Consider the following 17330-nt stretch of genomic DNA (forward strand, 5'->3'; position numbering starts at 1 on the left):
CTATGATGCAGCCAACCTTTCCAGCTCCTTCTACCACTTCTGGAATGTGCTCAGTGTTCCAGCCATGTATATCCCAAACCACTATCCTATTTTATACTCCCATTCCATCATCTTTAACAGGTCCTTCTGCATATAATGCCTTTCTTAAGTGCTTTTCCTTTCCAAATTCTTTCACCTTTCTTCTTAGCCTTTCAACTTTTGGGTCCTCCCTTCTCTTCATACCCCACCTCCACTCTGTCTAAAAACTGTTGGCTTTGCTTCCTAAATATCTTTTGAATCCACCTACTTCTCCCTATCTGTCCCACCTCCATCGTGGTCCAAAATAGTGTAGATATCTACAATATTCTCTTTACCATTTCCACCCTGTCCTTTTTAATATATTCTTCTCTCTGCAGCCAAAGTAATCTAAAATGCAAATCTGGTCATATTATTCCCTGCCCTGAATGTCTACAGTGGTTTAAAGGAACAAGGAGGACAAACCCTTTTTTATCATTTTTATCCTTAAAAGGCCTGGAAGGTTCCATGTACTTGGGGCCCTGCTAACCTCACCAATTCACTCATTCCTGAGTTTCATCCTGATGTGTACATACCAGCCCCACAGACTTTTCAGTTCCTCTGACAGCCATGCAATCTCTCACCCCAGGGTCTTTGGATTCCTATCTGCAATGATGATCACCAGCTGTGTCTGGTTAATTCCTTCCTACTTTCTTAGGACCCCGCCTTTGTAAACACCCCCATCTAACTTATGCCAACTCTTTCATTATTTACTCTCATAACACCCCATGTTTTTCTTTCACTGCATTTATTGTAATTAGCCTGTGCTTTTGTTTTATTGTCTCCTTCCCCCACGTAAACAGTGAAATCCAAGAAGAAAGGGCTCATTTCTCTTTTGTTCACTCAGTGAGTGAAATGCTTGACTCTATGCGCCTCATTTCTCTGGACACTACTCACTCACTTACCTTCCCTGTGTGTCCTTTCAGGTTCGAGACGTTCTCCAGGCTTGTGGTGGTAAAAATGTGAATCACATTTCCATTGACTGCAGCGAACAGGTGACCACCATTACTAAAGGAACACTGCGAAGAGATAAAGCAAGACATCAAGAATGAAAGAAAGAAATGAGTAGTCCGGAGGTTACAGCTAAGAGCTCCTTTTCTTGAAGAGCTCTGGCTAAAACATTTGTGGAAGTGGGAATTGGTGGAAGGCACAGCTAGGACTGAGGACGGACTGCATCTTTGTTATTGCCATAGCTCATATGGCCAAGATTGCTGCCACTGCCGTGTGCACTGACCGTGAAGCTGCTTGGATTGTAGTGCACAGCACCCAATCCGTCTCTAGAAGTTTCAGAGTGGGGAAGCAATTCCCTCAGTCACTATCTGGTTTCTGCAGTCATCTCAAGGGGAAGTGCGATGGGCTGCTTCCTGCCTCTCCCTGTTAACATGCATATTCCCTGGCCCCACTCAGTCTCCAACCTCACCTTTCCAGTTGGGACTCTGAGTCTGAGATAACTTTGCTTTTGGATGTTTTTTTGTTTCTCTGCAATCACAGAGAGGATTAATCATACCTGGGATCTCACGAGGTTTGGGGTTCTATGAAATATCTTGATGAGCATGAGAAAAACGAGATGGAGCCCATACGTTCAAGAATGTGGTGAGAGAAGAACTAGACTTCTTCCTTTTTCTTCTTTTAAAGTCACTGAAGTTCTTTAAGACAGGTTTTGGTCTCACCTCACAAGAGCGTGTTTTTCCAGAGGGAGTCCACTCACTTCAATTATCTGATGATACTCAAAGAACAAGAGTTCTTGATATTTCAACCCCAGTTTTCTACAAAACTGGGCCATTATCTCCAGCGTCTTACCTCTCTGCATCCTCTGACAGAATATTCTTTGAAGGAACGTATATCATCAATGAGTAGATTCATAAGGCGTAGTTTGTCAGCAAACCCTACTACAATGAAGTGTCCAGACGGGTGAAGGCTGATTGTATATGCCTCTTCTTGGTATTCCTTAAATAGCTCCAGTGTGCTGTGAGAAAGACCAACTACTGAATTAGAAGTCCAGCCCGCTAATGCCCTTGAGCCCTCCACTTTATCTGGTAAATTCTTTTATCATAGCATTTGAGATATGTTGTTGCTTAAAATGATTGGTTCCTCTTTTTTCTAGATTTAGGTTCTTTGGGGAGTGTCCCCAGCAATGAGTATGGAAATTAGGGGATGTGATCAATGAGCTGTCTAGTGATGCTGAGGGCACAGCTCCATTTAGAGTCACCAGATCAGAGGGATCACACAGTTTCTTCCCAGCAGCCCAGCGGCCATACACAAAGACCCAAGATATTCCAGTGTGGGGCCAAACTAAGTTAGAGATTCTCAGGGGAGCTATGCCAGGAGGGTAAATTCATTAGGGAGTTAAGGGTGACGGGGGCAGGGATAAGGAGAAAGAGATGGAATGAGTGATCCTGAGAGCTCTATGTGGCGAAAAGTACATCAAATGGGAGTGAGGGGATAGGAAAACTGGAAGAACATAGGAAGTTATACAAGAAGGTGAGATACTGGTGTGCTATCTTTATGTCCCTAGTGTCCAGCATGGTGTCTGGCATGTGGTAAGTACTTAATGAACACAAAGCAATCTTCTAGGTCAAGCACAAACAAAAACAGAAGGGAAGCAGGTACGTTGCCTGACTTGCTAGAAAAAACATCATTTCCAGGGTGCCCATGTGGTTCAGTCAGTTAAGCAGCTCAGATCATGATCCCAGGGTCCTGAGATCAAGCCCTGTGTTGGCCTCCCTACTCAGTGTGGAGCTTGCTTCTCCCTCCTCCTCTGCCCCTCCTCCCTGCATGTGCTCTCTCACTCAAATAAATGAATAAAATCTTAAAAAAAATTCTTTTCCAACTGAAGGCTTCTAAGCAATTACATTTTAAAATTTTCTAATTAAAACAATTCACATGAACAAATTTAACAACTGAAATCTTGCACACTACAATAGCAATGCCTTTCATCCTTACTTTGATTCGTAATTCCAGATGCGAACGGATCGATCCAGAGAACAGGTGGCAATGAGGGGTTTGCGGATGCACGTGGCTAGACCAGTGATGGATGCCGAGTGCAAGGGGTACATCAGATACTCGAAGTGAGCGGGCTCCCCCTGGAGAAATCACAGAGTGAGATCTGGCAGAGTGAGCGAGAGGCTGGCTGTGCACGTCAGCTCTCAGTACAATCAGGAGCATCAGTTAGCCTGGCTGCCCAGGAATCAGGCTGTAGGAAGACTGCTTTGGTATCATGCATCTTATTTTAAAACATTATCTTAATGGCGATACAATATTTTATTCTATAGCTATGCCAGAATTTAATATAGATTACCATTCCTCTACTGTGGGAACACTTCAGTGGATTCCATTTTTTTGTTATTTAGGAGTAACCAGGCTAAACATGTTTGCATGTATGTCTGTGTACCTCTGTGATTACCTCCTTAGATACTGAGGTGTGAGTGTCCAACACTAAGCTTTTGAATATGCAGGCATCCATTTCCAAATACCTCCACCTGAACAGACTTATTGCCGGTTGCTAGCGAAACCACCAGGTAAGGAAGTAGAGTGCCCCTACCCATGGAGGTCCCTTTTTCAGAATGCCCTGGATAACTTAGACACTGACTGCTTGATTGATCCCACTTCTCCCTTCCTGTGCTCTCAATCCTGCCCTTAAGCCTTCAATTAGCCCATAAAGAGTGAACACATATAATCCTAGACATCCCACCTTTACTGCCTCATATAAGCGAAGTCCCGTGCCCTCTCTCTTTTTCTCTCTCTCCATGACCTCACCGTGTGGCCCTCATGTGTGCTCTGTACCCTCCAGAGCCTGTGAGTAATAAATCATGTTCCCCGAAGTTCCCTGAGGGTTTTTGCTGAAGTGCCTCCTGCAATCTTAGTGAGAAACAAAAGGTCTGGTCCAGCCACATCTCTGTCCCTGGTGGGAGAAATGTCTGGGGGTTTGCTAGGAGTACTAAGGGCCTGATCAAGTGCCTAGCCAATAGCATCGCCATCAGCAGGCTGGGACTGACACAATGGATACTTTTCTAGAAATAGAATAACGGGGGTGGGGGGTGGGGGGGGATGTCATTTGAAATTCTAAAGACCTTGAAAGGTACTGCCAAATTCCTCTCCAGAGAAACGGTGCTGTTCTGCCACCGGCAGCAGTGGGAACTGGGTGAATATTTGACATGAAAATGTATTCTATTACACTGGCTGTGTAGGCCCCACGTGTTCTGTAACTGGGGGCTTTATCGTTGGGACACCTGAAGGAGGAGTGATGGCCGGGGAGTTCAATCAGGTGCAGACAAAGGCTGGGATGAGGGTTCTGTCAAATCCTGGCCCTTTCCCACTTATTAGCTTATCTCTCTCCTCTCGGCCTTCCTTACCACCTCGGAGGAAAAGGTGCCGTGCTGGGGCTTGTCTCTACTGGTACATTCCTACCAGCTTTTAAACACACTCAAGTCTCTTATCTTAAGAACAGCAATAGTGGGGCGCCTGGGTGGCTAAGTGGGTTAAGCGGGTTAAGCCTCTGCCTTCAGCCCAGGTCATGATCACGATCCCAGGGTCCTGGGATGGAGCCCCGCATGGGGCTCTCTGCTCAGCAGGGAGCCTGCTTCCCCATCTCTCTCTGCCTGCCTCTCTGCCTACTTGTAATCTCTGTCTGCCAAATAAATAAATGAAATCTTAAAAAAAAAAAAAAAAGAACAGCAGTAGTTCTTCCTTTTTTGTTTTTTGTTTTTTGGGTTTTTTTCTGTGCCTTTGCCTGAGAAGCTGTACAATGATGGAGAATCAGGCAAGCAGGCTTACTGGTTTCACTTAGAATTCAAGACCGCAACCCTCCAACGGACCCAGTAACTCTGCCAGGTTTCTCAGTAAGTTCACTTCCTGAATCTACAAGAGATACCAATTTCATGCTATTTATAATCTTTCTAGGCCCTTCAAATGCTCTTCCTCTTCTCCCATTCCCAAAGCTCATCTGATGACCTGGCTTCCTATTTCCTTGATTTGGTATCTTTATTCTCTTTATTTTATATCCCAGGGGCAGAGCTGTAGACCGTCATAATCAATTCATGTATGGTCATTTTTTATTTTATGTTTATTTCATTTCTCTGTTCTTTAATTTTCACTCTTATTATTCCCTCTCAAAGGCACCAATCAATGTGTTTCATTTCTGTCCTTGGATATTTCTGTAAACGGCATGTGCTTCAGATTGCATTCTTAGTTTTACCTTTTTCTCTCAACCATCTGTGTTGTCATATGTATAATCATCGCTTCTAACTTAGGTTTGGTATTCTGTAGAATGAATCCAGCTACTTCACTTTTCTATCACTCCTAGGAATGGACATCTGGGTTGTCTTCAACTCTCCATTCCTACGAACACCAAGGTGAAGGCCTTTGGGCATGTTCTTTAGCAGACCGGCATGATATAGCTCCTGGTATGCATCTAGGGCCAGACCACTGGGTAACAAGATGTATGCATTCTCTATTTGACCAAGAACTACCAGATTGCTCTCTGGAATACCTGTGCGGGTTTACATCCCCATCACCATCACATTAGGATCCCCCTTCTCCCTTGTTCTCAGAAGTCTCTGAGATCTGACTTTCTAATTTTTGGTAATATATTAAAAATAATTCTTACAAAGAAGACTCTCAGTTGTGACGTGCAGGAAACCATTACCCCACCACTCGGGCCATGCTCTCTGGCTGCTGCGGCCACCCCTGCCCTTGCCTCTGTCTCACATTAAAGATCCTAAACCATGCTAGGTGAAATAAGTCAATCAGAGAAAGACGATTACTATACGATCTCACTCATATGCAGAATTTAAGAAAAAAAAAAAAAGAGAGGATCATAGGGGAAGGGGAGGAAAAATAAAACAAGACGAAATCAGAGAGGGAGACAAACCACAAGAGACTTAATCATAGGAAACAAACTGAGGGTTGCTGGAGGGGAGGGAGTTGAGGTGATGGGCATTAAGGAGGGCATGTGATGCAATGAGCTCTGGGTCTTATCTAGGACTGAAGAATCACTGACCTCTACCTCTGAAACGAATAATACACTCTATGTTAACTGAACTTAAATTAAAAAATTTAAATTAAAAAAAATCCCAAACCATAACTGACTCCAAGCATTTCACAATCAATGAAAAAGGAGAAATCTTTCAATTGCAGGCTGAACTCAATAAGGAAAAAAAAAGGAAAGAGAGGGAGGCTGTGAAGAAAGTGATTGTTGCCATGACTGTGGGGGAGGATGTCAGCTCTCTCTTTCCATATGTAGTGAACCGTATGCAAACCAGTCTGGAATTAAAGAAGCTTGTGTATCTCTATTTGATGAACTACTCCAAGAGTCAGCCAGACGTGGCCATCATGGCTGTCAACAGCTTTGTGTAGGACTGTGACGATCCCTATCCTCTAGTTATGGCCTTGGCAGTCAGGACCATGGGGTGTATCTGGGTGGACAAAATTATACAAGATCTTTGTGAGCCCTTTTGCACGTGCTTGAAGGATGATCCCTATGTTGGAAAACAGCAGCAGCAATTTTGTGTGGCAAAAGTCTATGATATCAATGCTCACACGGTGGAAGAACAGGGATTTCTGGATTCTCTGTGGGATCTCATAGCAGATTCAAATCCAGTGTTGGTAGCATTATCTGAAATCAGTGAACCCCACCTAAATAGCAACCTGCTCGATCTGAATCCACAGAACATCAATAAGCTGCTGACATCCCCAAATGAGTACACTGAATAGGGCCAGATTTTCATCTTGGACTATCTAACAACAACCCTAACAATGACAGAAGTTTAGAGCATCTGTGAGCACATAACTCCCTGGCTATCTCCTGCCAACTCAGTATTGGTGCTTTCAACTAATGAAGTTTCTAGAGTTATTACCCAAGGACTCTGATGACTAGAATATGCTACTGAAAAGTTGGCCCTTCCACTTGTCACTTTGCTCTCTGGGGAATCAGAGGGGTAGTACATCACCATGACACTACTTCAGCTGCCTCATCCCACTCAATGTGCTTTCTGTAGAAGATGGCAAATGAAGTGCCAGGTCTTCCTTGCAACAAGGAAGGATGTTCCCAATGAAAATAAAGCTCAGTTTTAGATTAAGGAATGTTATTTAAATGTCAACACTTTCCAGCAAATTTAAAACAACAACGTTTATACTACTGCCAAGAGGAATGTGGAAGGGCAGAACATGCTGTACTAATCCCTGAAGCTCATTGATGGCATTTGGATTTTGCTTGAGCTACGTATCTAGCCAGGAAACCCAAGTTACATGCTGTCACTGAAGCGTAGAGCTCCTGAAGTCTCTTGGTACATCTATGACAACAGTCTGAAAAATCAATAGACTAGATTGGTCTAGTGCCATCTGGCCACCCTGTGACTGGTGCAAGCCAAGGACTCTTAACTGGAAGGAACTGTATTGCCATGTAGAATCTGAACCCAAACACTCTGAGGCCACCCACCAAGGCAGTGGAGACTCTAGCTTATGCTAACTTTAGGGTACAGGATAGTTTTAGCTTCCTGTGAACATTTGTAACCACTGCTTCAATCACTTCCCACCTCCTGCCACCTGCCACTGCTATCTGTCCTTAGCTGTGAGCCTCTCCATACTACGCCAATAGCTGGCATTTTTGATTGTAGTTTGATATTTTGTAATTGAAAGTTCATTTCAAAAGCAAAAAAAGATTAAAAAATATTAAAGCAAGGAAAAGTATCATTGAAAAAAAAAAGGAAAGATCTCAGACTTGTTTTAATTTGCATTTTTGTACACATAGGCACCAGAAATTGCTTGTGAGAGTGACCAGGTATTGGATTCAAAGTACGAAGATTTCACAGTGGCCATTATAGATCTATTCAGAGAACTAAAGAAAACCATAATTAAAGAAGTAAAGAAACTTCTGAAAACAATGTCAGATCAAATAGGGAATATCAAAAAGGGATAAAAATTATTTAAAAAATAGAAATTCATTGTTTATAGCAGCAATGTCCGTAATAGCCAAACTATGGAAAGAACCTAGATGTCCATCAACAGATGAATGGATAAAGATGATGTGGTATATATATATACAATGGAATACTATGCAGCCATCAAAAGAAATGAAATATTGCCATTTGCAACAATGTGGATGGAACTAGAGGGTATTATGCTGAGCAAAATAAGTCAATCAGAGAAAGACAATTGTCATATGATCTCCCTGATACAAGGAATTTAAGAAGCAAAGTGGTGGGTTTGGGGGGTAGGGAAGGAAAAAATGAAACAAGATGGGATCAGGAGGAAGACAAACCATAAAAGACTCTTAATCTCACAAAACAAACTGAGGGGTGCTGGGGGGAGGAGGGGTAGGGAGAGGGTGGTTGAGTTATGGACATTGGGGAGGGTATATGCTATGGTGAGTGCTGTGAAGTGTGTAAGCCTGACAATTCACAGACCTGTACCCCTGGGGCAAATAATACATTATATGTTAATTAAAAAATAAAATAAAATAAAACTAATAAAAAAATAGAAATTCAGGGGCGCCTGGGTAGCTCAGTGGGTTAAGCCGCTGCCTTCGGCTCAGGTCATGATCTCGGGGTCCTGGGATCGAGTCCGGCATTGGGCTCTCTGCTCAGCGGGGAGCCTGCTTCCCTCTCTCTCTCTCTCTGCCTGCCTCTCCGACTACTTGTGATTTCTCTCTGTCAAATAAATAAATAAATAAAATCTTAAAAAAAAAAAAAAGAAATTCATGGGGGTGCCTTGGTGGCTCAGGTCAGTTAAGCTTTTGACTCTTGATTTCAGTTTAGGTTATGATCTCAGGGTTGTGAGATTGAGCCCTACATCAGGCTCCACTTTGGGCATGGAGCCTCCTTAAGATTCTCTCCCTCTCCCTTTGCTCACACCCCACCTCTGCTTGTGTATATGCTCTCTCTCTCTATCAAAAGAAAGAAAAAAAATCTGGGGGTGAAAAATACAATTAACAGGAGTGAAAAATCCACTAGAGGGACTCAAAAGAGATCTGAACTAGCAGAAGAAAGAACTAGTGAGGTTAAAGACAGATCAATAAAGATTACACAATCTGAAAAACAGAAAAAAGAATGAAGAAAAATGAACTGAACTGCAGGTCAATGTGGAACACCATTAAACACACCAACATATGTACAATGGGAATACCAGAGGGGAGGAGAAAGAGAAAGGAGCAGAGAAATATTTGAATAAGTAATGGCTGAAAACTTCCCAAACTTATTGAAAAATATTAATGTACACATCCAGGAAGCTGAATGAACTCCAAGAAAGATAAACACAAAGAGATCCATAGACATATGATAGTAAAAATTTCAAAAACTGAAGAAAAACAAAAAGCAAAAAACCTTGAAAGCACCAAGATCAAAATGATTGATCAGTTACAAGGGAATTCCAACAAGATAACAGCAGATTTCCCAGCAAAAATAATAGAAGCCAAAAGGGAGTAGAATAACACATCCAAAGTACTCAAAGGAAAAACTATCAAGAATTCTATATCGGGCAAAGCTATGTCTTAAAAATGAAAGGGAAATAAAAACATCCCCAACAAGCACTAAAAGAGTTTACTGCTTGCAGACTTGCCTTATATGAAATACTAAAGGAGATTCTTCACGTTGAAAAGAAGTGACTCCAGAGAGTAGTTTGAATCCATCAAAAAATACACCACCAGTAAAGGTAGCATGTCATTATAAAAGGTAATATAAACACATATTTTATCCCCACTCTTCTTTAACTTTAGTGGAAAAGCCACTATATGAAAAAATACATATTTTATGCTTTGTTGGGTGCATGGAAATATATTTGCCAATAAAAACAAAAAGAAGGTAGGCGGGAGCAATCTGTACTAGGCTAAGGGAGTGACTTCAGATGGTACTTCAAATCCACAGGGACAAGCAAAAAAGAACCAGAAGCAATGACAATGCTCTAAAATTGACTCTGGTAATGGCTGCATGACTGTAAATATACTCAAGACCACTGAATTGTACACTTTAAATAAGTGAATTGTATAGCATGTGAATAAATACCAACACTCAATAAAACTATTATTTAAGAAAAAACACCATTGCTGAGAAAGATAGGTTAAAATCTCCTACTCTGATTGTAGATGGTCTATTTTCCTTGTTGTTCTGTCAAATTTTGCTTTATGTATTTTGAGTGCATGCTATCAGGTACATACAGTTTTAAAATTATCTTCTCAGTGAAGTGAACCTTTTGGTAGTTCAGAGTGATTTTCTTTATCTTTAACAGTACTTTTTTGTTGCAATGTCTGCAGTGTCTTTATGCTAGCTTTCTTTGTTATTTAAAGCCAAAAAAGGAAAAATAAACTTCTTTATATATGTACATCTTTGTGTCCATGAGCAGCTATAGGAGTACCTTGAATTCTCTTAAGTGCATCCACAGGGTTAAAGGAGATGTATAATTTAAACCTGACAGACAACTCCAACGTGTCCTCCAAGAAGGCTGCAAGCAATCACAATCCCACTGAGAGTGGAGTATGTCTACAGCGAAATCTTAAGATTAGAGTTTCTTTTGCTCTTATGAAGAGGCTGAATGAGCCAGGCTCAGCAAATCTGGATTAAAAGCTGCCCACAGGGACGCCTGGGTGGCTCAGTTGGTTAAGCAGCTGCCTTCGGCTCAGGTCATGATCCCAGCGTCCTGGGATCGAGTCCCACATCGGGGTCCTTGCTCCGCAGGGAGCCTGCCTCTCCCTCTGACTCTGCCTGCCACTCTGCCTGTGCTCTCTCTCTCTCTCTGACAAATAAATAAATAAAATATTAAAAAAAAATAAATAAAAGCTGCCCACATGGTAACCAGTCCTTGGGCTGGAGGGAAGCGTTGCTGGGGAAGACTCACCTTGCTGATCTCTGTCAGGGACATGGTGATGCTGTAGAGTTGGTTCTTGCTGGTGCTGGCAACCAGGGTTTCCTCTGAGGGACTGAAGCACAGGCAGAGGATGTCCTGCTTGTCAGACTGACTTGGCTCATTGCTCTGTGGGTCCACAGGAATCTGCCCAAGATGCAAGACAACTGTTAGGAATGTTCCCACATCGTCAATCAGTGTACCCTTGGACTTCCAGTGTTCTCTCAGATACTTTTAGCTCCCAGACTCCCAGACCAGCATGCTTCCCAGGACCCTCCTCAGATGTGGAGAAGAGAGGGCCTCAGTCACTTCGGTTTCTGTGGGGTTCGTATTCACCCTTACATGATGACTGGCTGACTAAGGGACAGCAGCATGTATGAAAATGATCTCTCTACATCTCAGTTTGAGATCGCCTCTGAAAACAAGTGTTTGTTTAAATCCCACCCTTGCCCATCTGTCGGAAGCCCAGTGTGGGTGTCACCTCATCGGGCACACTTTGTGCATCTCAGGGCAGCAGAGGGGAAGGTGACGGCTCCTCTTCCATGTGGGGCAGGTGACAGGGCAGAGAAAGGACAAGAGGGTCACACAGCAGCCCAGCCAGCAGTCCCTGAGAGGGCCGGGAGTTGCCAAGTAGACATTGTAACATTAGATTTCCTTTTCCCCTGCCATTGCTTTTTGTCTGCTAACAAACTCCTTGAAAGGTTGGCTTGCACATAGTGTCTCCACATCCTTACCTCCCACTGAGTTCTCACTTGTTTCTACTATATCATTTATTGAGTGTCCTCATCAACCGTAGAAATTTCCTTCTCACCAGAGCCAGAGGCTCCTGCTCAGTCCTGCTCAAGGTCCTGCTCACGTCCACTCAGGGAAAGTTCTACAGGCTTAACCTGCACAAAGGCTCTTCTCCCTCCCACTTTCCCTGCTATTCACTGCTGTGACTAGACCTCACTACTGCTTGGCTGGACTAACACAGCCTCTTCACGGATTCCGAGGCATGGCAGTGGTAATAGGTATCATCTGAGGAGCACCAAGTACTGGTCACATCATTTCACAGGTGTTGCTTCCTCCTTTTGGTAACCCCACCAGGGATGGGCTACTTTCTCAGGGAAGAAACAGAGGTTTTGCTGGAGTCAGCAGCTCGTCTCAAGTCTCTCTGCCAATAAGGTCAGAATCAAGGCTGTCTCCTTCAGTGTGTCTGTAGCCACAGCACATCCAGTGCCTCCAAGTGCCCCCACCCCCCACTACACGCCCCAGGAGGATTGGTTTTCCTAAGTGTAATGCTTCTGCTGAATCACACACACTCCTTCGGCTGGCATTCGAGATCTTTCACCAGCCTCAGCTCCCATCTTTTCCTTTCGAGTGATTCAGTTCCTCTCCACCGGGAAGCACAGCATCTCCCAGACACACCACCTGCTTGCTGTCCATGGTGCCTATGACTCACCTGTTCCTTCCACCTGCAATTCCCAAACTGTTCCCTCCCGTCACTTGTTATCCTTCCTCAAGGACCCCTCTCCAGAGATTCCCACCAGACACCCAGAGCCTTCCTGGATCTTCCCCAAGCACAGACGATCTCTCTCGATAGCGGTTTGTATCACTTATTCCATAAACATTTACTGAACGCTTCCTGTGTGCCAGACGTTAAATATCAGTATCTATCATAATACGATTTTTATTGCAACACTAAGCTTCAAAGAGAAAATATAACTTGCCAAAGTTCTCTTCCAGAATTCAAATCCAGATCCTCCCAATTTAAAACCCCACTCTGTGCACCCCATCCTAAAACTACCAACAGGGACTAATGGCTCAAGTCCCCATTTCCACTCAGCACTATAGCCCTTTCCTCCCGGCAAAATCCCTGTCCGTGCTCTGCTCAAGGAGAACAGGTGCCAGGAGAACCCCAGTTCTGCTCTTCCTTCCCTCCTTACCCGGATTTCCCTGCTCTCCCGGTAAAAATCCTTCTCCTCCATCTTCTCAAACAGTAAAACTCTGCCTGGACCAGCGGAACAGGCAAATCCCTTTGAATAAGCTGCAATGGCGAACACCTGGGGCATGGTCAGCTGGCTGAGGCTCCTGGCCAACATGACCTGTTCGTAGGAAGGGGCCGGGGAGCTGATGGTTGGAAATTCAATGAGGCTAGAAAAAGAAAATAGCATATAAGGTTGACAGAGACGATGCCAACGAGGCGAGTTCAGCTAGGGATGAGAAGGGAGGGCTGTCTTTGGGTGTGGGAGGAATCACCCATTGTGAGTCCCATAACCTAAATGCTACCCTTTGTCCTCACACTGTTACACAAACTCCAAAGATTGGACGGTTGCCCGTTTATTCGGTAGTCTCATCCAGCCTGTGTGGTCACTATTATTATACAGTCGTTCCATCCACTATTATCCTCCTTTTTAGGAAAAAGTGGTTCAGAGAGTTTTCTAGGATACACAACTAATGAGTGGAAGGGCTGAGATTTGAATCCAGGGTTCCACTTTCTCCCTCTCTCCCTCCTTCCATCCACGTAACAAACACTTATTGGAATTATACGGTGTTAACAACTCTGTGAAACAATGGTAAGTAAGGGGGCACATAGTTCCTGCCCTCAGAAGCGTAGAGTCTAGGGGACAACTCCTAAGGACCATTAGGGAACAGCTGGGTGGGATGCGAGCAGCCAGTTGGCAAGTAGCGAGGATTTTCTGAGGTCATTTACAGCAGAGATGCGCGCAACCTGAGACGAGCAGAGACTGAGAACTCCCAGCTGATCTGAGGAACGGACAGGAGTACGTCAGGGTGTGAATGGGTCTGGAGGACGGGGGTAGGGGGAACTACATATGACCAAGCCCGGAAGCAAGAGTGCATGAGACATGCGTGGTAGATAGAGGCAGGAGGAGTGCATGCTCCGGGTGTAAAGATGGGTCCGAGCAGCAGGGAGACGCGTGGGCCAGGTTCAGGAGTCTGGGCTTTATTCTTAGAGCACCAGACCACAGCAGGATTAGGAACATGGCAAACTGGAGGGTAGGTGGACTTATTAGGAAGCTCTTAATAAAATCATGACAGAAAAAGGAGAGGTCATGTATGAGGGGGATGGTGGACTGAAAGTTACATGGGGAGAAGACTTTATCATATGTCATGTGCTGGAGGACTTAGTTTCCAGAGCCGGGCAGACAGTATTATGATCTTGGGGTTTATGTATTATGATCTCTGAGGCTCTGTTTGAGCCTCCTTGTCCTTTATAAAATGGGCATGATAATAGTATGCACTATGTAGGGTAAGCCTCAAATGAGAATATACAAAGTCACAGAGTGCTTAACACAGTGACTAGTACATGCAATGGTACATTCTAATATGTTTGAGATATGACTATTATTGGCTGTTGTAAAGGTAAAGTTGACCTGAGCCCCTGCTTTACTCCATATGCTTTTGTCGGATTTACCAACAAACTCCCTGTACTTCTTTGTGGGTCTGCTGGCTCCTTTCAGATTGTGAGGTCCTTGAGTACCCATGTCCCTAGCACAGAGCAAGGTGCCTTGCATACTGCAAGGACTTAGTGGCCAGTTACTGAATTGAATCAGAAAATTAGGTAGCTACTAGAAAATGTCTGTTTGAAAATCTGTGGTTTTGAAGACTAATCATCTGAAATGGTTATAAAATGAGAGTAGGTATAAAAATAAAAAGAATTGTAGCTAGGCTGTGGTCGTAACTGTTAAATTTGTGCATGAATACAGACGAACATGAGAAAGGCAGAGGGAAGATGAAAAGAGTTGATTTTAAGGTGGGAGGGGGTTCTGAGTAACTTTGAAAGAAAGCTATTTTTGGTGTAAGGCTATTAGGATGACGAGCATATTTTCACAAGAGCACCAGCCCAGAGGGGCACCATTACCTCTCGGATTCCTGGATTTTCTCCAGGTTCTTGGTTTCACTGGAGGTCTCCTTGACCATTATACTTGTCTCCCAGCGTTGATCTCCAGATTCAAAGAGGAAGAGCCTGCCTGTATCGGTGCCAACGATGATCTTGTCCTCAGACACCCAGGCATGGGCTAGATAGTTATGGGACTCTCCCCTCTGAAAATTGGTTTGCTTCAGGGTTCCCTCAGCAAAACGGAGGAGCTTAAACATCCCATTTCCGGTGACACAAACCTGAGTGTTATCCTGGGGATTGAAGCTTACCTGTAAAATGGGAAAGGATCAAACTTACTTTGATGGAATTACTTCTCATTTCATGAATATTTATTTCCGGTAGCCCAGAGTAGCCTTTAAACATCACGAAATCATGGTAAGTTTTGATACCATATTTGACAAGAGCCCAGTTTCATCATATTTGTAGAGCCCAGCATCTTAAACTAGGAAACCTAGAGAGATCATTTACCAAGGCCAAAAAGTAGATAAGCAGGTCTTGACAAAAATGGAACAAAGCCTCAGCTGGAAAAGGGGGGCTCTGGTGGGTTTACGTGCCCTGCCCAGGGGGAAAGGGACCATGTCAGCAACAGCTATGCATTCTCCCACCAAATGGGATGTATTATAATAGCAGTCAACCTGCACTCCTACTACATCTGATGGGCTGTAATTTCTTCAACCCTGTATTCCCAGGGCTGGGTTCATAGTGGGCATCCCATAAATGTTCACTGAATCTAGCGTATCTAGAATCTACATTCTAAAGGATGTGCTCTACTCTGTTTAGAGAGGCTGGGCCTGACCTCACCAAGGCCTAGATGAACTAATCCTCCAGCTCTCTTGCCTTTGGTCACCAAGTAACCTCTGATTACTCATTTCACCTCCCAAGTTCTCTGTCGTTAGGGAGGAACTGCACCAGGTAAATGATGGGAGCATTCTCGTCGTCACATGCTGGGGTTGCCATCAGCCTCTCGTGAGAATAATGCAGTCCATTCCTGAGACACTGACTGGCTCATATCTCTGAACATGAGCAGATCTGAGTTCCTGAATTGTAAAGCTGAGTACCAGATCCTACCCTGGGGTGACTGCACCAAGATAAAACCTCCTTGGGACCCCTTGCCTAAGCAATCAATCAGCTTTCGCAAGGGTCCTCTTCGTTTTACCCTCAAACTACGATGGCAAGTTCCACTCCCCATGTAACTGCAATTTCATGGACATGTTCCTCAAGGTCTACCACTTTGCATTACATTCTTAAAATCTTCCTACTGCCGGAAGAGGCCAGGACCAGCAAGACAAAGTGAGTTCTCAATCCATCTCGGCGCCCAAACTGGGAAAGCAGTTCTGGGCCACAGAAAAGAAGACAGGCACTGCAGACAGGGACTCCAGTCCCCACCACCCCATTACCTGTGTGATCTTAGGTGAGATGCTTAACCTCTAGGAGCCTCAGTCCTCTCATATATAAAAGGACGATAATAATCATACAGACCACATGTGGTTTTTGAGAGACTAAATTTAGAAGTGCAAATGAAATCAGCACTGTTGCTCGCACACAGCATTCCATGAAGCTTATACTATTTTTCATAACCTGCACGGTACTTGTTATGCGGGAAGGTACCTGGTAGGCAGCATTGTTTTGAGAGTCGGTTCTAATCATAGCCATTACTTTCTGTTTTTCCCACAGCCAATAGACAAGGTTTGACTCTGGAGGTGATGTCTGAGTCAACAGGTATTTGGAGTCTGGAGAAAAAGCCATGCTAATAAACCTCTGAACAGGGAAGTCAAAATTGTTAAGGATTTTGCGCTTCCGACAAGGGATGGATGACAGTTCATAAATGGTGATGATGGGTTTTTCTTGCACAGTCTCGGAGATAGCAAGATATCGCCGATTGGGACTGATGGACAAGGCCAGCATGCCCTGACTCTTGTCTGAGCCTGTGAACAGAGGTAAAGGCGGATAATGAGGGCACATGGTGCTTTCGCCATGACTCGACATGAGCCAAGCACAGTGGTGGTGGGTTTGCAACATGGGAGAAAGGCACAGAAAGAGTACCTGTCAATCCCTGTAGCTCCTTGGTACCACTATGGGGTATTAGGAAATGATGAGGATGGGTACCTGACTGAGGCTGAGGTAGAAGGAGAAGTTATGGAAGGATGCCAGGAGGACCAGGTGGGGCAGGTGGCAGGAAAAGCAAAGGTGTGGATGTGAGAAAGGGTACAGATGGTGGAGAACTAAGAACAGTGGGGTGTGGTTGGAGCCAGGGGAAGCCAAAGGTGGATCTAGAGGGGTGGAAATGAGTGGGCCTTGATGCTCAGAGCCACCAGCCCTCAATATTCCTCTACTTTTGAGGCAGAGAGGCCAAATACTGGGGTCCCCAGGCTCTCTCGCAGTTAGGTCATCTATGTGATGTTCTGACCGTGAGACAGCCACAGAAATCTGCTGGACTGGCTTTATGGCAAAGCTTGTGCATTCTCAAAAACCAGAGATGGATGCATTCTACCCCTAATTTTCCTGGAACATGTCGGTGCCATCTGGAGATAGAGCAGTCGTCTTGCAACCATGAGGTACCAGGCAC

The 17330-nt window shown here is 44.3% G+C and overlaps 1 protein-coding gene across 7 annotated transcripts in view; it reads right to left on the reverse strand.

The window, feature by feature from the left end:
- The window catches only part of CFAP57 (cilia and flagella associated protein 57), a 69996-nt gene that overhangs the window by 47756 nt on the left and 4910 nt on the right, over positions 1-17330 (reverse strand). For 5 of the 7 annotated variants that reach the window (XM_032301763.1, XM_032301765.1, XM_032301764.1 and 2 more), the window contains exons 3-9: positions 16373-16689; positions 14747-15033; positions 12810-13017; positions 10879-11031; positions 2998-3137; positions 1855-2020; positions 960-1073 (exon numbers count right to left, since the gene is read on the reverse strand). In XM_032301763.1, the coding sequence (XP_032157654.1) occupies positions 960-1073; positions 1855-2020; positions 2998-3137; positions 10879-11031; positions 12810-13017; positions 14747-15033; positions 16373-16689 (1385 nt within the window). The remainder of the gene's footprint in view (positions 1-959; positions 1074-1854; positions 2021-2997; positions 3138-10878; positions 11032-12809; positions 13018-14746; positions 15034-16372; positions 16690-17330) is intronic. The other 2 variants (XM_032301768.1, XM_032301767.1) reach the window with 2 other exon arrangements.

This window comes from Mustela erminea, chromosome 10, assembly GCF_009829155.1.
Source record: "Mustela erminea isolate mMusErm1 chromosome 10, mMusErm1.Pri, whole genome shotgun sequence".
In the NCBI taxonomy this organism is placed as follows: Eukaryota; Metazoa; Chordata; class Mammalia; order Carnivora; family Mustelidae; genus Mustela; species Mustela erminea.